The 26,564-nt window shown below is 51.1% G+C and overlaps 1 protein-coding gene across 1 annotated transcript in view; it reads right to left on the reverse strand.

The window, feature by feature from the left end:
* Window positions 1-23,480, reverse strand: part of ADAMTS10 (ADAM metallopeptidase with thrombospondin type 1 motif, 10) — a 44,510-nt gene extending 21,030 nt beyond the window's left edge. Inside the window, exons 1-10 of the mRNA XM_010562295.1 lie at window positions 23,393-23,480; window positions 17,619-17,983; window positions 12,534-12,693; window positions 10,203-10,420; window positions 8,857-8,940; window positions 8,330-8,475; window positions 5,554-5,597; window positions 4,200-4,305; window positions 3,897-4,043; window positions 1,956-2,097 (exon numbers count right to left, since the gene is read on the reverse strand). Of these exons, the coding sequence (XP_010560597.1) occupies window positions 1,956-2,097; window positions 3,897-4,043; window positions 4,200-4,305; window positions 5,554-5,597; window positions 8,330-8,475; window positions 8,857-8,940; window positions 10,203-10,420; window positions 12,534-12,693; window positions 17,619-17,983; window positions 23,393-23,480 (1,500 nt within the window). The remainder of the gene's footprint in view (window positions 1-1,955; window positions 2,098-3,896; window positions 4,044-4,199; window positions 4,306-5,553; window positions 5,598-8,329; window positions 8,476-8,856; window positions 8,941-10,202; window positions 10,421-12,533; window positions 12,694-17,618; window positions 17,984-23,392) is intronic.
* Window positions 23,481-26,564: the final 3,084 nt, after the last annotated feature.

Below are 26,564 nucleotides of genomic sequence, written 5' to 3' on the forward strand. Positions count from 1 at the left end.
CCAACCAAGGGCTGTGCTCTAAACATTAACCGATATCCCCGCAGGATGAACTGACTCAATGACTGGGAATCCTTTGTGCTGGTATGAAGAAGGGTGAAAAGATGAGCTCAAGATTTCTCTGCTTCCCTCCTGTTCCTGGGGTTGTGATAGCAGAGTGCCACGGGGTGAGCCAGTAAAGGAAAATACTGCGGAGTCTGCGCTGAGGACCGCAGCTCCGAGACACAAAGGGATTTTGGTTCCCAACTCCTTTGCCAAAGCCCAGCTGCAGCTGGTTTTAACCAGTGAAAGGAGAAAGTCTTCCCATCTTCAAAAGGCATCTACCCCTCCATACTGCTCTTGAAGAGCCAGCCTGACTATTGGGAAATAGGAGCTCATGTATAGTCTCTGCTCTCTGCGTCACCAAGGGAGAGGACTTCCCAGCTTCAACCAGTGACATCTGTTCACTCTGTCCCCATTATACCTATTAATCATCTGCTCTGTATTGGCATGGAGGAAGGGATGCTGCTGTGTTTGCACCATCACCCTGGAGTTTGTTTATATGAGGCACAGGATGGGTGGACTTACACATTTACCCAGCTTTATCTGCACATGCTTGAGCCCTTATGCCCTTTGGGTTTCTCCCAAACAGCACACAAGACTGGGCTAGAAGGGTCATCACAAGGACATCTTGTGCTTTTGTGATCCTTGTATATATACAGGAAGCGTCTGCCCAAGTTAAAAATCAGCTGCGAAACAGGCATGTAAATGTGGAAAGTTTCCATTCCACTGCCTCTAGCTCAGCTGAGGAGGGGCACAGACCGCAGATAGTAGCACCTGACATCAGATACCACAACCATGTTATTTGGACCCAGACTTCTGCTGCTGCTCTGGGTGCCTCATGAGACTGCATCTGCCGCATGTCCAGTGGGCTCTGGGCCCCTGGGCCATGTTGAAAGAGCACTGGACCAGGGAGAGCCAAACTTTGCCCTTTATTCACCAAGATGAGCTGGTGAGAACACCAGGAGGTGGTTTAGTGTTTAACCATACTAAATAGACAAACACTCAGAGTGATAAGCTGGTTCACATCAGGTCACTTCAATGGCAGCATTGGGCTTATATTTACATGGTTTCAAGAGAAACTAAACTGTGGTCTGATATGTTTCCTCCTTCACAGCTTTCCAGGGCTTGGACTGGGGTGGGTACACATACATGTGTGTCCATCAGACAACAAGCTGCCCATGTATCTCACTGCTGGCTCCTCTGTTTTCTCTAGAGTAAAGTGGATGTGTTAAGGAGTTCAATTAGTTCAGTGCAGATGCTTCCCCCTCACCACTATGCTCAGATAGTTGGCAATGTCCAGTAGGTTAAGAACAGCAAAACGTCAGGCTGAGATCCAGGAAGACTCTTTTCTCCTGAAATAACCTTTCCTTTCAGTGGTTTCCTGGATTCAAAGATCAGGGGGTGGCAGCGTGATGGCAGGGGTGGCTTAGGTGGGCAGCTGTCCCTCAGACATACCTACAGCACATCAACCCACCTCATCTGGAAGAAAGATGTTTCTCCTCCTAAGTTTGTGCGAGCAGTATAATGACTTCTAGTAAGGATTATGAAAAATATGTATGTACAAAGCCTCACTGAGAAGGGAGTCTGGATGAAGGGACTGCAGCTTGGCTTTCAGCTGCAACCCTTGGGGACCAGCAGCAGCCAAGGTATCAGGCAGAGGCAAGAGATCTCTTCCCATGGGACTAATTTGACCGAAACTGAGCTGCGGTCAACATTTGTGGATGGTAAACAACTTCCCCTGTCCTCTCACAGGGAAGCAAGGCAAAAAGCTCACAGGGAACATGCCAGTGCCCTTCATTTGAAGCAGGACAGCAAAGCGATGTGGGCAGCAGAGGAATGGCCCCACGGCCCTTTGCCCTTGTAGCCCCCGTCCTCCACCCCCTGGGAACCGATAGTAAAGCAGGAAGGCTCTCTACCCCGTATTTACACTGGCGAGATTTAACTCCGTACTGGAAACGGCACTGCTCATCTGCATCGTAGGCCTGTCCTGGAGCCACGGTTGGGTAGATAAAGTCTTGCTTGGGAGGAGCATTGTTCAGGCATAATCCCATCCCAGAGCTGGAAACAAGAAATGAGAATCAGAGCTCAGAAAGGCTTGTAGGAGAGTGTCGCGGTGGAGGACCAGCAGCAGGCACTCCCAGCTCCACACAGGGCTGAGCTCTCACATGCTTGACTGCTTGGGGGGGATAACTCTACCAGCCTCCTCTGGGCAAAACTGCTGCTGAGAAAGTGCTCTGAAGTCTTTCTATCTGTGCCCTCAGGGCTGGGAAGCACATGCTGGTTCCTACATAACTCTAGAAGTTTTAATCTGAGGGTTTTGCGTGCTATCGCCAGCGCCTGGCTGTCCCCACAGGTTCCAGGGCCAGCAGACAGAGCGTGACAGCATGCAGGCAGGCGTGTGCCCAGGACCCTTGCGTGGGCAGCGGGTAGGCAGAGGGGCTGCCCTCCCACCCCGTGGCTGCAGAGCCCCAGCTGAGAGCAACCAGAGGTGCCGAGCACAGAGAGCCCCTGCTCTCCAAGCCTGTCCTTCTGCATGCCAGAGCTTTGTAGGAGCGTCCAAATTTTGCAAGGAACACGCCTTTCCCTCCCCCTTCCTTGCTGCTCTCTGAGCTCTCCCTAAATCAAGGCCCCTGTCACCACTCCCCCAGCCCCAAATCCCAGGGTCTTGCATGCACCACAGTCCCATCCTGGCACAGGCTCCTGGGGCTGCGCTCAGGCGGGGGTGGCCAGCATAAACCATGGAGAAGGACGACATGAACTCGCCGTCCTCTGCCAGCCCTGCCGAGACCTCGGGGTTACCTGAGGACAAGGCAGCCTCCGCTGCGGCACTTTCCCGGCACTGTCCATGCAACATGTTTTGCTGTGGTGCATGTCCAGGGGTCAAGAGCAAGGGGGACAGGTTTTACTGTGGCCAAACGCGAGCCACCACATGCGGGATTTGGTGATGAGCCATGCGGTTTAGCTAAGCTTTGCTAGACAGTGAGGCAGATGGCAGCCCTTTGGGGAGGGCTGCCTTCACTGCTTCTCTTGCAGTGTTCCAACAGTAGTGTCACAGCAGCATCCACCAGTAGAGGTCTGGTATTCAGACTCCCTGGGGACTTCCCTGAACAGTGACGCCACATACTTGCTTCTTCCAATCATGACTCAAGTCCTATCCAATCCTTCTGTTAGGTAGTGCCTGTATCCTACCAAAAACCTCACCAAAATTGATCCTGACTGCTCGTTTTGTGATAGAAACTCTGGGGACTGTCTGAACCCTGCATGAGAAGCTCTTTCAGGCTGCAGAGGCATGACTCAGGCAAGGTGACAATATCAAAACTCTGGGACTTAGGAGCCTAAATCTCTTCTCCCGAATGCTAAAGATGCTTTAGAAAAAAAACCCCAAAACCTTTCTCCCACGTTGCTTGTTCACACCTGAAAACTCTCCCCAGTGTCCAGAGAAGCTGCCTACACCATGCAGACCCAGTTCTGTCTCCAGATCTTTCTTTCCCACCACACCAACTCTTCTCTGCAATTCCTGGCTGAACTTCAGGAACATCCAAATGCCTCCAGAGCTACTGATTTATTTGTGAAGTTTCTGGAAGTGGGGAACCTAAATAAAGGTCTCACAGCTGCAAGGTAAATGGGGTTAGTGTCCTCAGCAGGCAAGCAAAACATGGGAAAGTCTAAAGGAAGGAAGGAATGCACATGCCTCTTGGGATAGGATGATGTGCTGGGAGACAAGACAGAACGTGCATGGGCTGTGTGCTTTGGGGGCTTTTCTTTGGCTTTACCCACTGCTCACAAGTGACTGAGAGGCTGGAGGTGTGTACTGGTTGTGAGGTAGAAGGAAGGGCAAGGTGAGATGGATTCCTTACTCCAGGAAGCTGGTGATGTAATCCCTGCTGCACGTGGACCATACAAACGGGTTGGTCTTCATGGTGATGTGAGCAGCCATGAGCTTGGCCGTTTCTTGCCCACGGGAGCCACAGCTGTTGCCGACTCCATCATGATTCATGCCAAACCTAGAAAGCATCACCAAGGCAATAGAGAGATGATCAGCTGCTGCATTTTTGACACATCTGGATCATCCACAGGAAGGATTTTTCAGCTCCTGTTGGCAGGAACAAACCAACAGGGGCCCTTCCCTGAGACGGCCACTCTGCAGGCACAGTACTCACGTGTGGCCAATCTCGTGGGCAATGGTGAAGGCTGTGGCCAGGCCAATGTCCTCATTGATGCTGCAGCTTCGTTCTCGTTCGCACATCCCGCCGACAGGGGCCAGGCCTAGGGAAGCCAAACAGAGCTGTCACATAGCGTCAGCCCAAAGCATCTGCAGGGGCCATAGGTGGTATGTGGGGACTAACCGATGTGTTTCACACTCACTAACACTGAGCACAGCCTGCTGTCACTAACAAGTTTCTTCCCACTGGTTACACTACTGGGCTTTGGGATGGACCCATGGCTCTTATGGGCTGTGGGTACATGGTCACTCAGCACTGTCAACTAAATTAACAATGACAGGCTTGGAAATGGTAAGAATGGGTCAAAATCCTCTGAATTTCACATCCAAACCCCAGACTATGTGCAGAAGGGGAGCAAGTCCTTGTCACAACACCGGCACTGCTGGTGGGGGAACCTGGGATCAGCTGCACCAGCACCTGGGCATTCAAACCTGGCCAGGGCAGCCTGGACAACTGAGTAAGCCAGGATCTAACCTGTCCATCCGCACTTGGTTCTGGCTGACACCCACCATGATCAGGAATCCAGCCTGGCTCCATTTGGAGGGCTGGATCATGCAGAAATCCCCCTGAATCGTGGCAGCAGATTCCCCCAACCCTCTGCCCATACACTGTCCTATCACCACAGGCTGTGCCCGCTGCACTGGGCCAGGGGAGGAACAGTCTCTATTAAAGGAATGAATTGAGCCATCATGGCACCTCCGGCCTCAATTTCCCTCCCAGGCACCTCATCTGCAGTCGCATCAGGTCAGAGATCCACCAACTTTTCCTTTTTAACTGTGGTGATTCAGAGCAGTAATCCCTCCCTGACTGCTTAGTCTAGACCAGGGCACGACAAATTAGGAGCTACAGCCAGAGAGAACTGCAGGGTCTGTCTACGTCTAGCAGTTTAAATAAAGAACTCCCTTTATAGTCATCACAAAAAAGTCTTATTTCTCTCTGCTAAGCCAGGAATACTCCACTAGGCTATGGACCAGCCCTAGATGCGAGTGGTTCTTAATCATCAGGCTGGACCTGACCCAGGGATATAACAGAGAAGCGTTCCAGAACCCATCTGTCCTCCGGGTTGCTGCTTTTAGTGTTTACAGAAGTAAGGAGGCAACACAGTCAAGCAGGATGGAAACCACTGGCCTGTTCCTGGCTCCACAGCCGGTGCTCGCAGTAGCGTTGGGCAAGCGCTTCCCCTCAGCCTGATCACTAGGAAAGGGGGATGGCACAGCCCACCCTTGCCACGCTCCGAAGATGCGTGTGCTAGTGAGAAGTGCTGCTGAAGGGGCAGCAAAATCCTACCTACCCAGGGTGCCGCATGGTTTATTCTTGTAGATGCAAATGTCGTATCTGCAAAGAAAAGAAGGCAGCATTAAGAACACTTACAATGTCAGTGGCTACAAAATAGTGCATCTCCATTTTACTGATGTGTTCACATTCAAAACACTTCAAAACAGCCCACGGCTCATGCAACACTTCTGGAATGGAAAGTACCGACTGTAACAGGTAAGATGCCTCTGATCTGTATTGTACAACACTTACTTTCCCCAGGCTGAGACTCACTGTGGATTTTTAATGACAGCTTCTGTCCCTTAACTATGGGGCAGTGCTGAGTGGGGTCAGAGGTTTGGTTTTGATGAAATGTGGTAAATCAGCAGGGACAATGCTATTCCAACCTTGAAGCTCTTTGGGTTTGGATGGGTGGTCCAGCTCTGCTCACTAGCACTCAGTGCACTCCCAGGAGCTGGCCACTTCTCTCCTGGGAGGCACCAGGTTCAGGGATCTGCCCCAGCAGCACAGGGTGAAAGAGGACAGGGCCAGCCTCCTGTCTGTAAACTCAGGTCCCTTGCAGGAAATCATATCAATCAAATATGTAATTCTGCAAATTTTTTTGAAAAATAAGGAAAACATTTCAGTTTGAAAACATGTTCCATTTCAAAACCCACTGTGGTTTCATTAAAATGCTAAAGTGATTTTTTTTTTTTTCAGTTTAGTTCTTTACTGAGAATTTTCCAAACAAATTCAATATGGGTTGATTCAAGATGACTCTTCCCTATGTTCCTGGCCTCGACTTCCAGCCATTGCATCAAGGAATCAACTGTTTGCACATCGTTAGCCATGTACAAGGAAAAGCTAAACGAGGACAGCAAAGTAAAATCTCCTCCAAATTGAAATGCAGCACCCTTGCAATGGAACATAGTAGCAGCTCCAAAAGAGACCAGTTTAGGCCAGAGAGTGAATATTATCATTTAATTGCAGGGCCCTCCCCTCCCTCTCTCTGTTCAAATACCTTCTCCAGAAGGTGAGACTCCACCGACATTTGGGTCTTTGTAAAACCTGGGCTGAAAGGAGCAAGGCTAACACTGAAATCCGCGTAGGGTGGGCAGGTGGGAGGACCAGCAGCAACTGGGCTGGGACACCCCAGAGCTGGGTTGGGGTGTTGCTCCTTAGCCCTGAGGTGCATTTCAACCTGAGTGTGAGCTGGGCTCGGAGCACTGAGCATGCTGACCACGGTGCAGGTTTGGGGGACACCAACATGGCGAGCAGGACCATCTGACCCTGGCAGCCCCATGGGGATGAGAGTGGGGAGGAAGCAAGCTGAGAGCACACGATGGGTTAAGCATAACGTGTTCCTGGTGATGGCTCCTGTCCCTTTGGCCCCTGGCGCTCTCTGGAAGTGTCCAAACCTCTCACCCCCACCACAAAACCAAGCGAGTGAAAAACATTTGTTGCTTTGTTTTGAGTGAATACCATTAAAGCCTTCGGAGGCTCTGGTTTGACACATCCCTGCAAGAGAAAAAAGCCCACAGCTCAGCAAGATGTTATCGGGAGACAGGGAATTTATTAGAGACGGGGCCGGATGCACTGGTGCTGTCCAAGCCTGGCGCGGCCGGCCCGGCAAGTCGCTTCGGGTTAGCTCAAACATCTGGTGGGAGGCTGAAGAACTCGGATCTGGCGTTTCCTTCCCTCCTCCAGGTGTGGTGGGAGGGATGGAAAAGCAGACGCCGCAGCCCCGGCAGGGTGAAAAGCTGGGGCTGAGGGGCCGTTCTCTCACTCTTCCCCTGGTGCCTTTGGTTTCTCCCCAGGCTGCTGTCCCTCTGCCCAAGCAGGGTTTATGTGGGCACTGGAGAGCCAGTGTCCCAGGAGCAGCCAGCAGCACTGCTGAGAGCTGCCTCTCAGCATCCTTCATCCCTTCCATCTTTCTAGCTCTCCCTTCAGCATCCTTTGTCCTCCCAGCCACCCCTCTGTCCCTTCCACTGTCCCTGTTGTCCTCTCTGCATCTTCTTTCCTTCTGACCATCCGTCTGCCCTTCCAACTGTCCCTCCTGTACCCTCTGCTGCTCCAGGCTCAAGCACCCATCTATTCTGACGGGGGTTATTTGTCCTGCATGTGAAGGTTCAGACCCCTTCACCCAGCTATGCAGGTCTAATTCAGCATCCACATTAAGCTTCTGACCTAGACCGTTGTTACAGGAGCGCAGAGACACAGGCAGGGCAGGACTGCTCTTGTCCTAAGGGAGTTGGGATGAAGTCACTACTTCAAGGGTGTCCATCAGCTACCAAGGAGAGAGTTCAGCCCTACATGTAGGCACCTAAAATGAGGTGACACAAATCCTATACTGGCTGGAGGCACTCTGTCACTCTCATGATGCTCACGTCCCACTCATATCCTCTTCCCCATCTTTCACAGCAGGGGCAGATGGGGGTCTCCATTTCAGTAGGATGCCCGATGTTCCACGACTCCGGGGTGGGTTCCCACACAGGCCCAACACTGCTGTACACACTACGCCATTGACTTTTGGTGCACAAATACCCGTGGCTGCAAATTAAGCTCCTGGAGAGCACAACAAAGACTGAGGGAAGACAAGGGAGGATGATAACTATCTCAACTGCAATAATCTGCATCGCTGCAAGGGAACCGGCAAGTGGCCAGCATGAGGGACAGCCGCTGCCAGGCGGCTTGTTGGGGGGGAGCACATGGGAAGGAAGCCCTGGATGAACCACTTGGACAGAGATAGAGGACAACTGCACAGAGGACACTCCCAATGAAGACAGTGCTGCCAGGGCTGGGCTCAGCCTTACCTGGTGATCAGCACTGCAGTGTCGTGGTTGGCTATGCCATTCTCGGGGATAGCATTCCCATTGCCATTCCTGTTCACAATGGATTTCTGCCACTTGCAGAAGCTGTCCAGGGATTTCCCGGCGTGGTGGTTAATCTCCAGTGTGGGCTGGAATGGAAGTAATATGACAGTGTGTTCCCAGGAAAGCTCTGATATGAAGGCACTACCTATTCCTATGGCAGCAGAGCACTGACTCCAGTCCAGATGCCCCCACCTTTTCATGGAGGCCATGGGAAAGGAAGACTTTAGGAGGACTAAAGCTACTTAAACTTCCCTAAAGCCACCTTACCACAGAAACAGTCCTCAGAGCCCCAGAGGTCTCCTCAACCCATAGCCTGAACCCAGTCCCCAGCTGCCACTGAGAGGATGTGGTACACGAAGCAGACTGCACTGGGGGGACCTCTCGGGGGTGACATCCAAGGGGAACACACAGACCCACAAAGGAAGCACAAACACAGGACAGAAGCGGCTCAGCAAAGCCCACCTTACCTGATCCTCGGTGAGGAGGATCAGCCGGGTCACCAGGATATTGACAATATTGCCCAGACTCGAGTCCTGGAAAAGTTTGGCAACCTGACCTCCAAGAAACAAGAAAAGACGAGTCTTAAAAATGAGCTCACTGGCTGGGTGACAGTGCAATCGGCGGGTGAGCTGGCATGTGCTGGGCACCTGGCGGAGGGAGACAGGGCTGCTTCGTCAGCATGGGCTGCAGGGTCTGAACACCATTTTTTTAGAAAGCAGAAATGTGTATGGGACTCCACATTACCACTTGGATTGCAGAGCCTCCTAAACCATGTTCAGACCTCAGTGCCTCCTTCTGGGGAGATTCAAGCTGTGAAGCTGACATCCCACAGCACCTGGTCCTTGCCTGGAGCTCAGGTGGGGAAGCCCACAGTCCTGGCATTACGCAGCCACGAGGACGAAGCTTTGCTGACTGCCCATCAGCAGGGGATGACACAGCATCTCTCAGAAATCTGCCACCACATGATGGGTATTTTAGAGCAGATGAAACAGTTAGAAACAGTATTGTTTTAAAATCTGGCATCTGCTTTAGAAATGCAAACAGAGTAAGCCATGAAAAGAGATCCTGCAGAGGACAGGACAAAGAACCATCACAGAGGGGCTTTCAGCGGTTTGATGGATAACTTCCAAGCCTATCTCACCTCACAGGAGGATTCAGCATGGCCAATTCAGGCTGTTAATGCATCTAGCCTGGTATCCTGCCGCCAGCAATGACCCAAATCTGATGCTGCAGAGGAAGCTCCTCTGCAGTAACCCAGAGACACAGGCAGCATGGTATGGAAGAACGAGGGTATTTCTCCCTACCTCTCATGCTGATCAGCCCCCAGGCGTGAGAGCTCACTGTCCTTATGCTTTCCCATGTGTTTCTCAGCTTGGCTGGCCCTATTTGCAATGCTAATTTGAGATGAGAGATGCTGTTCAAAGAAAGGGCTTTGTTCTCCCAGTCCAGATCTGGCCTGTAGCATGGTCAGACAGGCCAGAGTTTACCTCTCCTACAGTGCCTCCCCTATACAACAGAGAGTCCCTGCAGGCTCCAGAGTATCACTGCTTATGAGCAGCAGCAGCATGTCAGGATTTTTGACCCAAACATCTTGCTCTGGGGATGGGGAGAAGCCACTGCCATCCTGGAACAGATCTGATTTCCCCACTGCGTTCCCATCCCTCTTGTCTTCTTGCAGGAAAAGCACATGGCACCCTCTGCCAAACCCAGACATTCGGGGTGACAAACAGGATTTATTCCTGCTTGCTCTCTGCTGCTGGGTGTGTGAGCCCCTGGGGTCCCCCAAGGTTCATGATGTGGTTATAACACTTACAATATTCATGATGGCCAGGATGTACTGCTCTATGTCCCGCCGCCCGTGGTACCCCACCATCATTTTGTCAGCTACCACCAGGGTCTCCACGTAGCGCTCTGTGCTGACGGATCTCTTCAGGGGCAGCTGGCCTCGCTGGCTGTGGTTGCCCGACGGCTTCAGAGGGGAAGGCTTCAGTGTCCGCAGCCACCAGTGTCTCCCTTTCCAGGGCTTCTCATCTGAGGAGGGAAAGAGATTTTTCTGTTGTCCTCCAGCAGCAATTCAGCAGCACACAGAGGTGAGGGGTGCACAGTATGAGCTTGGTTTCAGGGAAGGAAAGGCTATTGCGAGGCTCTTTATGCACCTCGTGCAGACCCAGCAAATGTCCCCACTGCCATCGGCTGGATCTGCTGAGCTCTTCCTACTGCAGCTCAGGGCTGGCTCTGTGCTCCTGTCGGCCCCGCTGGCATCCTGCCTGCCCTCCTGCCCAGTTGCTGCCCAGTTCCTGCCCACAGAGATGTGCACCCGTCCTGCTGCGTCAGCCCCACACAACACTTCACTGCCTCCATACTGCAAGGCCCTGCCCTTGCCTCTGTCACAGGGAAGAGCGGTGTGGATTTAGAAACTACACAGACATAATCTGAAAATAAAGCCATTGCAGATCATTTCCTCTTTCCTTTTCCTGCCAGGACCTGAATTTAGGACTTGGCTTTTCCTCCACAGAAATGGCTGCAGCCTCCAAAGCAGCAGCAGGTTTGTAGGACTTTGCTCCAGGCTTCAAGTGCTACTGACCTGACCCTAGAGATGTCCCCAGCAGGGCCACCAGCTCCAAACCCACAGTGTGGAGACCACCACAGGGCAGGAGAGCTGACTGGGAGATTACAACCACTCTCCTGCCCTGTCAAGAGAACCGGCTGAATCCCCATCCTCTGCTCTGATGCTGGATCATCAAACATCCAGCAAGACTGCAAAGATGGGCAGATCACAGGCAGCCCCACAGCCTACCAGCTCTGGCCCCTCTGGCTGATCGGAGGGAGCTCATGGGAGTGCTCGGGACCCAGCTGTGCTGGGCGGGTTGGGACAGGTCCAGCCTGCAGGGCAAGGGGACGGGGTGGCTTTGCCGGGGCCAGTTGCGCTGTGGTTGTTCTGAAATGTATTTGGCCTGTGGCTCCCACTGCATGGTCTTTGCTTTCCAAGAAGCAATTAGGAACTGGCTAACTTTTGTCTGGAAGCTGGGGAATGTGGCAAAAAGTCAGCAGAAGGGGAGTCTGCTGGCGCTTCGTCCAACATGACTTTGGGAGCTGGGACGGAAGGAGCCAGGCCATAGAAGCACAGGTTGACTTGAGAGATGCTGGCAGGTCTGGGGACACTCGGAGCCTGCTCAGAGCAGGCTGGCAGTGCCCCAGTGTCTCCAGAGGTTCCACTCCTTCCCAGCAGCGACTCCTCATCTGGTCAAGCGTCACCACTGGGGCACTGGATGAACATCCTGAAGTGACACACAAACCTGCCAGGAGCAACTGGGAACAGCTCTGCTTCTGCTTCTACAAACCCTAATCCATAAAATGCGAGCTGGCCCCTCTGCAGGCATGGCATCTCCTCTCATCCTTATGGAGCCAGGGGAAGCCTCTGTAAACTGACGGAGCAGCATTCTGTGTACATGCAACATTTTGGGTAGATGGAGAAACTTTGCATATTCACAAGGGACAGGGATTTCAGCCAGGCTCTGGGACGCAGACTGACTGCTAGCAAGAATGAGTAGGGCACAGGCACGTGGGGAGAGGCCAGTGCAGACCTGTGTGAATCCTTTAGGAGGTCAAGGCTTGTAAGCATAGAAATGGGGTAGATGTGCAATTGTCACCCTCTGTAAACATCTCCCAGAGCCCACTGTGACTAACCAGATCCCACATCCCACCCTACAAGGCATCTTTCCACCTGGTCTCTAACAGCAGCATATATATCTCCATGTGGACACAATCTTCAGTGACTAAAACCCAAAGACAAGTCTCTGCTGAGCATGCATAAGCTACGATTTCTCAATACCTTGTAAATTGGCCAAATCTGGGAGGATTTTTCTTAAGAACAATAAGACACAGCTTTTTCTTTTCTATTCCGTGCTCTATTTCCAAATTTAAAACCCTTGCTGCAAAGAAGAGAGTACAAGAACTTTCCAAAGACCAAGCCACCAGAAATCCTTAACGTGGGTAAAAGTAAATACAGCAAACTTTCTTGAATGCAGGAGATAAATTTGGTTCTTTGCCATATAGAGCAGTGTGGACCTTCAAAGCCTGGTCTACTGGGACTTTACCAGCCTGCCCTGGGATGGATTGAGGATGTGTTGGTGGGTACAGATACCTAGCACACCACAGGCTGCATCCATGTGTGGGTACTGGAGAGACGATCGCTTGTACACGACGTGGGGGCTGCCCTTGCCCTCGCTGCCTGTGCTGACATTGGCTCCCGGGCTCAGTGGTTCAATGAAATATTCCTCCTCATCTGCGACGATCACCCCATGCTGCAGAAGGAAAGAGACAGAAGGCAATAAAAGAGGTGGAGAGAGAACTGGGTGACATACTGGTGGCTTCTCATAATGAGCTTTTTGATGATTAACCACTGGATTTCTGGGGACTGACAAATACTTTTGAGAATGTGAAAGAATCCTTCACTTACACACAAACACTGAACTATATGAACCTACAGACCAGAGAAAACTGAGACAGATGGTGGTGGATGCCTTCAGACATCTGTGTTCACCAAAGTCCTCTGGAAATCACAGTCTTTCCTTGCAAAATTATGAATGAGTTATTTCCTATTCCACCCACTCAGTCTAATTGAGAGCTGTCTGTGGGATCTTAAATACCATACCTTCAAATAGCAGCACAACTCAGCAGTGAGATCTACCTCGTATACTTTTCGACCTCACCAAAGAACCTTTGAAAGCAGCTCAGGACCATTATCATCAGCTGGGAAACTCAGGTACAGAGCTGCAGGGAAGTGTAGATGCTCAGAGGCTTTTGAGAAACACACTGAATCTTTAAAATCTGAAGTCTGATTAGCAGTGAGGTAACCAGCAGGAGCCACAACCTTTCTCTGCAGCCTGAAACCTGGGTTATGCCCCGCAGGCATCACTCCCCCTTTTACACCTCTGACTGGCCACCTCAGTCAGGTGATCTTGTTTCTGCTCCCTTATTTGTTTTTTGTTGTTCTCCCTCATTTTATTCTTTGAATGAATCTCAGCTGTGAGCCCAGACTTTGCTCTGTGAGTGGACCCACTCGCGAGACAGTGACGCCTGGGCAGGAGCAGAACCCAGCAGGATGAGCAGCCAAACCCACCAGGTGCTTGCAAGATCTCTCCGCTGCAGCTGATCTTATCCTCACGGCAAGGATACCTTCTACCTAAAAGACCTGAGCAACCTAAAAAGTTTCTTGCAGCCCAACATGATTCAAGTAGAAACTCCATTGCTGTAACAATTCCTGGCACTGAATCTCACCTAACTCCAAGAAACGTGGGCGTGCTATCAGCTGAACGTTACCAGCAAGCAACCAAGGCACAGAAACATTTCTGGCATTGCTCAAGCAGGACAAGAAGTATCCCAAAAGTCTAAAACCCATGTTACCTGGCTGTCCTCCCACTCCCTGCGTGCAAGCATAGTTCTGGGTGCAGTGGCACCCCCCGTCCTGCCACCAGCTCTGCACCGGTGTTGTCTTTTGGATGTCACAGCACTTTACCAGCTCCCCTCTATGCAAGAAGGATGGAAGCCCTGATCTGCCAGGACAAGGAGTGGGAAAGCAGGTCTCTGTAAAACATCTTGAGGTCCTTGCACGGAAGGCACCACCTGCATAACTGCATTATTGCTGGGCTTTCGTGGAGGAGAGCCTCTCTGGGGTGAACGCTGCCTCCGTAATAGGTCTCTCCTCCTCTCCCTCCCTGCCATGAAAGCTGAATCGGGGCAGTGTGTGCACAGTGAAGTCCCCATCTCCAGAGTGCCGGGGGATTTCCTCCTGCACCAGGCTCTGTTGCTCTTGGCTCAGCTCCACCTTTTCAAACACAAGCGAGGTACTGTGAGGTTAGCCTGGCGAAGGCTCCGGCGGAAAGCCGAGTGTCGGCCTGCGAAGCCAGCTGGCTGCCGGCTTTGTGGGATGGGGAGAAGGAGGTCACCACCGGCTTGGGGCAGAGCAGCAGGAGGGGAAAGCACGTCCTGCCTGAAAACCATGTACCACTAGAAAAGGGCCGTTCTTACTTAAACCTGGAGCCTCTGCAGAGCATGAGAGGCAGGAGGCTCCACCGCCGGCCTGGCATCCTTCGGCAATGAAGCTCGACCATCACAGGAGTCTGAAAACTGCCCCATTGCTGACCCCAAAGACTGAGCTCTGAGGTCCGGGTGCTGGACGTGACACAAGCCTGTTGAAAGGGGGCGGCGAGAAGCCCTTAGAGAGATCCCTGTGGTTTGTGGGGGAGCTAAACTGGATATCCTGTCTATGATTCACCCAGGTCATCTGCAGAGCAGGGATGGTTTATGCTATTAGCTTATAACCACACTTAAGAAAAGCACAGCCACATACTGCAATTCAGCAATTCCACCTCCTCGCACATACACATGAGCAGCTCAATGTTAGCCTCAGCAGCGGGGCCATCTGCCTTGCTCCAAGCATTCAATGTTCATGCTGACTTCAGGAGGGCTTTTCAGGTGAAAGCACAATTTCAGCACAGACACACAGAGTTGAAAACCTGGCCTTTAAACTGTCCTTTGATGATCTCTGACACAGGAGGTGTGGCATTTCTCTCCTAAAGTTGCTTCCTCCTCGCTGTGATTTTTTTGATGGCAGGACAAGGGTCCTTGGGATCTCATGCAGCCATTGGGATGAAACATGGCTTTGCTTAAGACAGGGATTTCAGCTCCTGGCCAGGCTGAGGCAAAGCTGCCCGGGCTGCTCCCTGCAGGCTCCAGCTGCTTTGTGCTTGGCCCTGCTGGTGGCTCACGGCTCTGCGTGTTTTGGAAAATGGACCATTTTGCCCTTTGATCCAACAACTTAAGCCTGGGTGACTTTCCCCCCAACTCAGCCTGAAGCTCAGCGGCGTGCCCTCCATGGGACATGCGTGAGGTGAGCCATGCTGCCTGCCTGCCCTCAGGCTGGGGTGATGGTGCGTGTGGCCGGTAAGACGAGTCAATGGGAGCATGCCCAGATATTGGCAATTCAAAGCTGGGGTGCTGTAAGGTGTGAGTTACATCTCAGGCATTTGAAAACAAAGCAGTTTTACAGCGGTACACCTTCCAGACACAGAAATTGCTTAGGGATGTCAGCGTTTGAGGACAGGAGGATGGCTTGGGGCGTGTTACCCGTTTTCACAGCTTTGTGTTGGACACCTCTGTGGATGCACTCCTCCCTTTCCCTCCTCCTCATGCACAGCTCACCCCGTAATCAGCACCTGGTCCTTGCTTGTGCCCATTCAAGAACGCAACACACAACTGCCTTTGCATCATCAGTGAGTCAGGTCTGCACAAACATGGGTCACAGTGTGCAGTCCCCCCTCTGCACGTGTCAGCATGAACCTGAACCTTGAGACCTCAGCAACTGGAGACCCTCTTCTGTCCCTATCTGTCCCCTCCAAAGTAGACTGATGCCTGCCTGGAAGGGAGCATGCTGTGGCTGAGGGATGGCATGAGCGGATCAGCTGTTACTGATCAACCAGAGCTCTGCAACAGGTCTTCTCTATTGGTAAATACAGCCCCCACTCTGCCAGCTAAAAAGATGACAGACTCCTCTTGTCCAAATTCGTGACCCTATCGTCCTCACTAACCCAGAAGACCTCCTCCTCTCTCCTTGCTGATGTCCATAGCTCTCAAGGGCAGAAGGACAGAGTTCAGGAAAAGGAGAGGTTGTTGGATGACCCTCCGTCCCTCTTTGTGCCTGGCTGCATTTTCCTCCAGACAGCCCCTGGTATCTCTCCAGAGCTAAACACAGCCTGTGGACTAAATTATCCCAGTACAAGTGCTGCTGGGCCACTGCTTGCCCTGGACTTGCTGCTCTCTGAAGTGGGAAGGTGCCAGTTCCTTTCTGAGCCAGCAGCATCCAGCTTACCCTTCAGTGCTTTTGTGAACACCAGTAAATTGTCTAGGACTTCAGCAGAATTCCCATATCTAAACAAAGGGCTAACTAGAGAACCAAGAGTTTATGCAGCTCTAATTTTTGGCTGTGATATAGAAACATTAGACTCTATGATATAATGAGTCAGATTCTCATTTCTGTTAATAACCCACAGCACTGTTCTGGCAGTGTAATTTAGCAATAAATCAAATATGAATTCATTCCCGTTTGGAAGCTCTTCCACCCTGCCAGAATACTGCTAAGAGGTGGGGCCGTAGCATAAATATGAAGCTGGCCTACAGAGTCTTTTTCTACATGTTACCCCTCCAAGGGAGCCATCATCCTTGGGATTCGCTAACAGGGTATGTTTGCTCCATCCCTCCATCTGGCAGGTCATGAAATGTGCTTTGTGAGCCAGAAATATCAGAAAATCACAGAAAAATAAGGATGGAAGCCCTTAGTCTATTCCCAGTGCTGGAAGAGCTAATGAATCATACCTGGAGTATTTCTGAGAGGCATCTGTCTGGCCTATTCTTAAAGATCTCCAGTGACGTAGGGGCCACGTACTCTCCAAGCAATCTACAGTGCAGAGCTCAGCTATCCTTACCACTAATGTCTACCGTTAAGCTTTCTTGCTGATATTTAGGACATGATGTCTAGTCCTAGCTGTTAGGACATGCAAAGTCAATTATTCCCACCCTCTTTGCAGTAGCCTTGCTGGTTTTGAGGAATGCCATCTTGCCCCTCTTGATGTTCTCTTTTTCATATTGAAAAACTGATTATTTCAGGTTTTCCCCCAGAAGTCACATTTTTAGCTCCTGAAATCTGGACAGAAGTGACTGGGAACCCCAAGAATGTATCTGCAGTTGTAAGGATCTGAATGCATTTTTGACATTCCCAGTTGTGCTGTGAAATTCCTGCCCTCCTGCACTTCTTCCTCACTAGCACGTGAAACATACCTTTTTCTGTTGCTGTTGGAAGTGGAGGGGAGAGTTCTGTGAGAGCCAGAATAATGGTCTAGAGTCTGGATTATCCCATTCCAATTAAAATCAATGGAAAAATGCCCACTGACTTTGGCAGAAACTAGACTACAAGCGAAACATGGATCAGGAACCCCTACTGATGTAATGAAGGGATGTGGCTTTCTTCACCCTCAGCTGATGCCAGTGTGCAATATTCTAGCTTGACACCAACCCCATGCCTTTCCCACCACCACGTGCTGGAGCCAGGTGCTGGGACCCAAACTGGGTTGCACTTCTACAGCAAAAATCAAAGAGGCTGCAATCAGCTCTGCTTTATGGGCAGCTCTAGTTGTTAGTATTGCCCTTGGCTGGGCAAAATACAGAGACTCACCAGTCCATTGCAGTTGCTGATGGCGACCTTTGAGTTCAGGTACTGATCCTGCAAGTGGCCTGCATAGTGGCAGTCTTCGTGGAAATCGTGTTGCCAGTCCACGCCATCTCGCTTCCAGTATTCGACAGTGAAGTGCTCAGCCAGGAGGTTGGAGTGCAGTGTCAGGTTGAGGAGGAACTGGGTTCGGTGGGCAGAGACTTTGTAGAAAACCTGTTGCTCAGATGGCTCATAGGGCAAGGAGCCCAGACTGCGCCGAGGACGTTGCTTCAGCTGGCTTCTCACGTCAAAGGTGAGGAAATCCCCGTTTTGGTCCACTTGGATGGGGAACGCAATTTCATAGTGATCGAGACTGGAGAGGAACTCCTCTGGGGAGGGAAAGCAAACATAGGAGGAATGACATTCTGCAAAGAGAGTCAGAGTAAAACACCCAGCGACTTCAGCACGGAGCCAGCTGCGCCTGAGCATAACTGAGCCGCAGCCAGCACAAGGTGGAGGGACAGGGTCCTGACACAGAGGGTCTGCTCTGTCCAGGCTGCAGGACCCTTGAGGTATTCCAAATAGCCTTCAGCATACACAGCCTTGGGGTATCAATAGGCCTTGAGCCTATGGAGCATAATCTTCTTCCTCTGCAGGTGATGGGAGAGAAACACACTGGTCCAAGAGGCCATTCAGGCAGGACACCCAAATTCTGGCTCTGGACCTGGACTATCCCCCATCTCTCCATCTCCACTGGGCAGAGGGACTCAAGGTCATGCAGAGTCACACTCTGTGGTTTGGAGGGTTATTTTAACCTGGACCCTTTCAGTAACAAAGCTAGCAATAAGTTCTCTTCAAAATGAGCCAGAACAAGCCTTGGGGTGACAACATCTCAGGAGAAGACAGTCTTGCTAAGGAACTGTGGGGTTCTTCAGAACATCTACAGCTGCCACGTGGACCTGCTAACTCTGCTTTGATAACTTGCATAATAACAGCACCATACCAGCCTCCCTGATCACAGCAGCATTAGTGCCTTAGGTACTGGGTATCCTCCTAAGAGTCACAAAGACAATGTCCTTGCAATACCCACCTTGCAATCAAAATAAAAAAGAGGGTAATGAGAATTGCCCAGCTGTGCTGAAAAGGCAGCAATAAAAGAAGTCAGACATCCCGATTCCCCAGCCAGGTCTCTATCTTTGACACCATCCTGCCTTCCCAGCTCACCAGCTTGGTGCTCTTTATCATATCAGCCTGGCTTAGCACCTTCTCTTGGGGCACTTGAGTCTTTGAGCCTGTCTCGTACCACTTAGGAAATGTGCTCTGACAAGGTCACTGTCCAAAACGTCTGCCTGCACTCACACGGTAACGCAACACTTTTGGCTGTCAAAGAAATTGGCACTCTGCAACCTCAACAGAAATTTCTCATTTTCCAAGCAAAATGTCACAGGGACTGCCAGATTGGATCTGACTGGAGGTCTAGCTGTCTCTTACAGCCCTCAGTACCAGAGGCTTCAGCAGAGGATGTAAAAAATCATGCACTGGACAGGATAGCTCCCCCCATCACAGGGTGTTCTTCTGAACCCCTCATGGCTGGAGGTTCATGGAGTGGGAGAGGATTTGCCCTCTTTTCACTCTGGAAGATTCTTATTGTGCTTTCTGCATCCTATTTGTAGTTGTTTCCTAAGCAAACAGGAGGGGCCAGGCTGCTCCAGGGTGGCTGCATTTTGCCTGGCTCCACAGCACCCATCTTCAAAGCCTTCTCAGCCATCATAAATTTGGACTCCAAATTACACTTTTACCACATGGCAGCACCGGAAAGTTTCCTTTTCCTCTAGTGTGTTTTCCAGTGTGGGAGCCTGACAGAGTGGTTTCCTTGGCCACCGGTAATGGGGCAGTCCTTCCCACCAGCTGGGTTTAGGGGTTAGCTCCCATCCTTCCAAACCATAAGCACTTCTGGCACCTTTCCCTTGCCTCGACAAGCCAGAAGTAATTATTAGTTTTTTAACTTCCTGTGCTCCAGCTTCTCCTGCATCACACCGCCTCACGTGTGATGCAGCCGGGCAAACAAGAGTGACTATTTGCACTTAAGCAATGACCTCAGGCTTGGAAAAATTTGCTATCGGAAGTGTCTTGTTTTTCTTTTTCCCTCTCTGCAGTCCACGTGGGCTTGCAAAATAGTGAACTGGAAGGAGGTTTGTGCACACAGTGGCTAGAAAGGGCCTGGGACCCTGGGCTGCAGTCTCTGATCCTGACCTGCAAGGTATGTCCAGGAGGAAAAAATAAGTGTTCAGAGTCTGGGGGTGAGGCTGTGTGTGAGAACCTACTTTTGCTGTAGTGCTGGTCATAGTGCATCCTCTCAGGGATGGCACCCTGGAAACTGAGGCACAGGAAGAAAGATCTAAGAGCAGTCCCCTGCATCACATGAGTGTTTTAGGAAGTGATGCTTTAGAGTGGGGATGCCACAAATGGAAAAAATAATGAAGAGAGACTTTCAACACAAGGAAGAAGCCAGTGTCCTCATCCAGTATTACAGGTGGCTCCTTCCTCTCCTCTAAAAATGTAAAATATTAGATTAGGCTCTAAGAGATCAGGATCTCTTTTACTCCTTAACCCTGTATACTCTACCCAACATCACGGATGTTCCCTAATTCCTCATGTGCTCATCCCCATCCCTGCCTTGGTCATGCTCCCCATATTACAGACCATACTAGGAGCTCCCAAAAGCAAAAGCAGCACTGTTTGGCCCTTCCTTTCAGAAAAGCCATCATGTACCCTCTGACCTCTCAGCCACTTCACACTGTATTAATAGATCTTGGCCCAAAACGTGCAGTACTGCATCCACTGTATCACAAGGGTTTGCAATGGTGATAAGCAGCCTGGTGTTTCCAGAGAGCTGTCAAACTGCTTTGGAAGAGATGCTATAAAAAGCCTTTCTCCAGGAAAACCTGCCCATGGCTCTGTGGGACTCTGGGCACCCCTGAAGGACTACAAACCTCCTAGGAGAGGGTATGGGAGAAAGCCGGGAAGCAGGAGGGATGGGGTGTGGGGAGAGGTACCTCATTACCCCATTTTTGGTGGAAAGGGAGCACACATCTACAGGGACAGGGATGGCAGAGGAAGGGAAAGGGCACAGGGGAGGCAGAGGGGTAAGCCGAACAAAAAGAAGAAGAGAGGGAAGGTGAAAATGGAGGAGGGAGGATTTTGTTCCCTCCTTGTATGTTCACCATTGCCTCTCTCCTTACAGAGCTGCTTAAAGGATGAAAAGGAAGCAGATGTTTGCTTGGTCTTGTCACCAGAGCAAAGAGGAGCCCTGGCTGCAGCCCAGACACGATTCCTAAGGGATGGCTGTGGAAAACGCTATGGGATCCCATGGCTTCAGGCTGCCCTGGCATTGTGACAGTCTCACTACATCCTCCAAGGGTCCAGTGGTTTACATGTGAGCTGGGAGCACTGAGATTAGCCTCACCTAACGTTCTATAAAACAGGGAATGTCTAATCTATCCCTACAGTTAAACTAAGGTACTAGCAGAAAATTTCCTTTTGATTAAAAACCATTGAGCAATGGTGAGCATGTGCTGAATTCTTGGTCAATTGTTTCAGCTGCTGTTCCCTGCACTGTTCAAAACTGCAGCCTGAGTGTACCCGTTACATCTGAATCTCGTTACATCTTTGCTGGCTTGAAGAAGCCTTCAATGCTAGGCTGCTATTTCCCACAAAGATAATTACAGCTTATGACTATGATAAGTTAATGGTTTTCCTGCATAAAACAAATACGCTGATCTGAGTCGTGCACACAGGGCATGTGAATCCTGCTCCGTAGCTAACTGGAGCAAGTCACTTGGTCAAAATCAGTGGGTTGTTGAAAACACTGGCCTTTATTCTCCATGCCTCCAACTGCTAAGAGGAGATAACAGCGTTTCACCCTCTTGAAAGGGTGTTGTGAGGATTATGTACTTACTATCTCAGTAGCGTGTTGAAGAGAAGTGTTGAGTAACCTCAGTAGCCTGACGCCAACTGTTCCGGATGCAGGGAGCCTAAAAAAGCGCTCTGACAGCAAGAGAGGCCCATGGGGCAGCCTGACCCTTGGGACTGGACAGGGACTGGGGAAGAGACAGGCTTCAGTCCCCAGCTTGGAGCTCCCTTGGCACCACACTCCCAGCAACATCACAGGCTGAGATTCATCCCCGAGACCTGGTTAGGGGAAGCCAGCATCTAGGAGAGCATAAATGCATTAACTGTAATTTCAGTGAGCCCTTGGGTTTAGATCAAGGTGTATCAGCAAACGGTGCGGGGACTCGTCAGCGAGGGAGGATTTGAGCTGCTGTGAGTCAGGATGGAGGCGATCTGGCAGCAAAGTCCCCATCAGAGCATCACTGCACTGTGAACGCGGTGCTGCAGATGGAGGGAGGTGTGAACTGACGGACGCGGGAGGCCCAGAACAGTCACCCCAGGCATTGCCAGAGACTTTGGCGAAAACGACCAGAAACTGTGTTTGTTTCAGATTCAAGAAAATCTGCCTGTGTAACCTTGCACGTTGCACAGCGCCTGCACAGCATGCAGCTCTGTTTCTGACTGCCTCTCGTTTCACCCAGCACAAGCTGCAGTATGGCAGTGCCCCATGTTTAGCAACGAGTCGGTGCTCAGACGCAGGATGGCATGTGGCTTTCAGTTGCCTTTCTTCCTCCTTCCAGTTCTGCTTCACGTGACAACCCACGGCCATCGTAACTACAGCCTGATGGCGTTGCAGTACTCAACAGCCCGGGTACATCGCCGACTTTGGTCCCGTTGCAATTAATCTGGGCACATGTGGTATTTCAGGATTATGGCTGCGTAAGTAACTGCCAAGGTTTTAACACCTTGCACAGATAAATGTCTAACTTCGGAGGTCTTTTTTTTTACCTCTGGTGCCTGATGGGATGTTCGTATTGCCTCTTAAAGTATGGTCACAGAAGCAAATTAGTATTAAGCAATTTAACTACCCTGTGTTACCTGCCCATGCTGTATTTGTACTCTAGGCTGGGTACAAGGCAGCCCACCTCACTTTCCAGTACCTTCACTCCTAACCTGGAATAAAATAACGTACAAAGGCACAAATCTATGTACAAGAGACCCACATTCTGCTTTCCTTGCAATCACTTGCACACGTGGCTCTGTATTTGAACAGAAGACCATTAGAAACACACAGACATAGAAGACAGGTACAAAGTGCTCATGCCTGAGCAGGTTTGAGCATTTACTAATGGTAGCACTTAGAGAAATGTGTGTGCAAACTAAAACTACTCCTCTAGCAGCACACGTCTGTCCAGATTCAGCTGTGTAGAGTATTTGTATGCTCCAGCAGAGACCTCCATCCCTGCACATGCAGAGGACTGCTTGCAAGCACACCGGCTGGCTGCACACACACAACCCTCCTCGTAACAAAGCCTCTATTCATCCGAGGATGCGCCGCTCCACCCGAGTGGAAGGGGAGCTTCCTCTATTGCTACCACATCTCCTTTGCTTTCTAAGCCTGTACGTGGCTCTCATCCTACACAGACCCTACTGCTCTGAATTCTGCAAAAAGTCAAGGAGCGTAACATCTGAGAGCAAAACACATCCTTCCCTTGGAGGTCAACAGAAAACACCTGCAAATTCAGCAGGAGAAGCTCTGCTGCAGTACAGCAAGCAGAGCAGAGTTCGAGGTGTCTCCACCCACTCCTCAGCACAACATTACCCTAATACCTCCCCCGGGGCCAGCGTTACAGTTTCTGCCAGCAGAGGCGGGTGGATGCAGCTCCCCTTCCCACTGCGATCCTTACCTTGTGACTGGAACGTGTAACCGGGAAAGTTGCACACAGCTGCAGTGAAGATGACAGTCCATGTGAGAAGCCTCCAAGCTATTGCCATGGTTAGCGATGCTTGTCTCAGTGCAGGGAATATTGTGCCAGCTGAAAGGGCGCTGTCCCAACATGTCTCTCCCTCGGCCACCGCTTATGTAGAAACAGGAGTCCTCGGTCCGTCGAGCGCAGGCATCCTCGGCCGCTCCGTGCTCTCCCCAAAGCAGCGAGGCCGATGGTGTCTTTGCAGTGTGCTGTGCCCGGGCCAGCGCAGTGGGGTCAGCATGGGCTAATTCGAACCGCAGGCTCTTGGTGGCATCGCCCCTGCGAAGGAAAGGGTGGGGATGAGTGAACGGGTCAGACGGGCAGAGGGGAAACAAAGGATGGAGGAGACAGACACGAGGGGGAAAATGGTGTGCAGGGTGAACAAGGAAAGCCCGATCTTAGAGAAGGGAAGAGATGGAAAGAAAGAAAAAGGGCAGAAAAGGACAAGAAGCGAATGCAAATGCAATTAACCACATCAGGTCACAGCATTGGAAAGCCACATTATCCTGCTACAGGGACACTGCACACCCAGGTGCTCTCTTAGGGGTGAACTCTGCTCCCAGCACAGCCCCCGCACCACTCTGACAGCAGCAGTAAAGGGCTGGTATATACCTTTTACTTGAGGAAAGGAGCTCAGAATAAATGGGAACCCTTTGTCCTGTGGCAACACCCACAAGGAAGTGCAGACCGAAGAGTGACCTGGTCTCAGTTACCTGATCTCTTAAAGGAGAGCACAAAATAAAAGCATTAGCAGGGTGGTAGTGAGCAGCAACCTATAAATCCTCTCTACTCCAGTTTCCCTGGCTTTAAAATACAATTTAATGACTGTCACTGCACTGAGAGAAGAGCACTTGCTCTCAGTGTATTGGCTAAACCTAAAAAAGTGATTGAAAACAAAGGACCCATTCAGTGAACTCACCCTTACCCTCAGCTCTATCCACAAATGGATCGTGAGATTCCAATTGTATTTGTTATTTAAAATGATTTGCTAATTGCTTCAGTGAAAGATTTTTGGCTTGCAGATAATTTCCACTCAGTCTGAGGCAATTATACAAAACTCACATAGTGCTGGAGAGTTGCATAAAGCCTGCGGTTTTTGTTTCTATCCAGCGATTAGATGACGTATGCAATGAATATGGCACATACCTAAATACTGCCTGGAGAATCCCAAATACCTGAACAACGATACTCTGCTTGAGAACAGCCCCGCAGCAAAATGCAAATGTTCCTGCAAAGGCTACAGCTAAATACCTACTGAAGTCTGACTTCAGACCGGTGATGCAGCTACAACTTGCACAGCAGCAGACAGTGCTGGAGCACAGCAGGGACGGGCAGGACAGATGATCCTGAGCTCCTGGGAAGATAAGGCTTTGCTGGAGATGGGAGGATTGTGCTCTTTGCAAAGGTGTCAATAGCCATGGCATGTGTGTGGTCCTCATCCCAGTAAGAAAACACTTGGAATAACGTCATTAACCCTTGCCTCACTCTGCTCTTGTGTGCTTTAAATAGCAAAGACTAACTACTGGCTAGAGTGCAGGGCAAGAGAGCCAGGTTCCTCCTCAGGTCTGCCACATTTCCCTTCACCTTGTGTCCTCAGGGGAGTCTGCAATTTATTTCTACTTCTGTTTTCCCATCTCTCTATGCAGTCAAAGCTGTTTGTGCTGCAGGGGCTTGGAATAATACCCTTCACATGCCAGAGACTAAATAGGTGAGGTACAAGAAGAAATCAGAGAGATGATTCCTGCCCCAATAACTAATCTAAATAAGTTAATGATTTTTCCCTGCTAGATAGAAACGTTGGGAGGAATAATGATGCATCTTTAAACCACAATTTGGAGTTCCATATTTTAAATGTTAAGATTTTTAACTGTTTATTTACAGTTAAAAAAGGCCAAAGACCACCAGCGTGCCACTTGCCAGGTCGGTTTCTGCAAAGCCCGGATATAACATCCACGGGGGCAGCCTCGAAGACTGCGCATGCTATAAGTAACCATGAGAATAAACTGCCTAAATCTCGTCTCGGGCTGCTCCGCTCACCCATGACAGGTAAAGGGAAGCAGGCAGCGGAGGCAAGAGGGTTGGGCAGGAATTCTTCTGCCCTCTTCCACCATGACATGAGGATGCTGAGATTGGCACTGTGGGTCCATAAGTCAATATCCACCTGGTGAAAGCATCCTCTGTAGTGTCACCCCCCAGCTGTGGTGCAGAGACGGCAGGGCCAGGGCCCCAGCAACACACGGCCAAGTGCCGTGGATGCTGCCAGCTGCTCTGTGCCCACTCCCCGCAGGGCTGCAGGAAGCGAACTGGAAAAGGGAGAAGGCGAAACGAAAGCTGGGCGTGCTGCGGCCCTCTCCTAAGTCAGCATTTTTCAGCATCTATTAAAGCTCGAGATTCCAGCTTTATATCCTGTCACGGCTCCAAGGTCTGCGGACAGAAAGCCGCTCAGCTGAAGTGTATTTTCTCCTGGGCTTCACACTACTATTTTTCTTGTTTTCCAGCTGTTGAACCCGCTTCCTCAAGGCTGTCTTTATTTCCCGTCCTTCCTCCGCCTCTCCGCAACCCTGAGCCGTGGCAGTCGTGACTGGTGCCCTCGTCTCCCCTCTGCCCTTCCCCTTCAGTCCCAGTTCCTCGGCATCCCCTGGAACAGGGGCCGGGAGGGAGCTGCAGGCGCCAAGACCCCGCAGCCCTGACCCTGGGGGAAGGAGGCACGTTTGGAGCAGCACAAGTCAGGAATTACAGCTGCAAAATTCCCGTAAGCTGGGCTGGGGGAAGGGCCCGGCTTCGATTCCTCCCCGCACACAGCAAGGAAAACATGGCCCCTTCCCAGCGGCGCTTCACTTCTGGGACCCCGATGAGCCCGTCTCTTGCAAGAGAAGGACCCGTAACAAGGAGGAGAGAGCTGGAGGAGCGCGGGCTCCACGGCTGCTTCAATACGTATAAAGTTTTCCATAACCTCACTTTTCAGATTTTGCTTTCCGAGTGGCAGCGACCGGCAGGCGCGGACAAGCCCGAGGAGCCCAGGCCCGCATGGGGCAGGGGGGGGGCAGCGGGACGGCGAGGTCTCGCAGGCCGAGACGGAGGGGCCACGGGGAGGCCCGGGGCAGAGGGT

This window comes from Haliaeetus leucocephalus, unplaced genomic scaffold (assembly GCF_000737465.1).
Source record: "Haliaeetus leucocephalus isolate CR32 unplaced genomic scaffold, Haliaeetus_leucocephalus-4.0 Scaffold157, whole genome shotgun sequence".
Classification (NCBI taxonomy): domain Eukaryota; kingdom Metazoa; phylum Chordata; class Aves; order Accipitriformes; family Accipitridae; genus Haliaeetus; species Haliaeetus leucocephalus.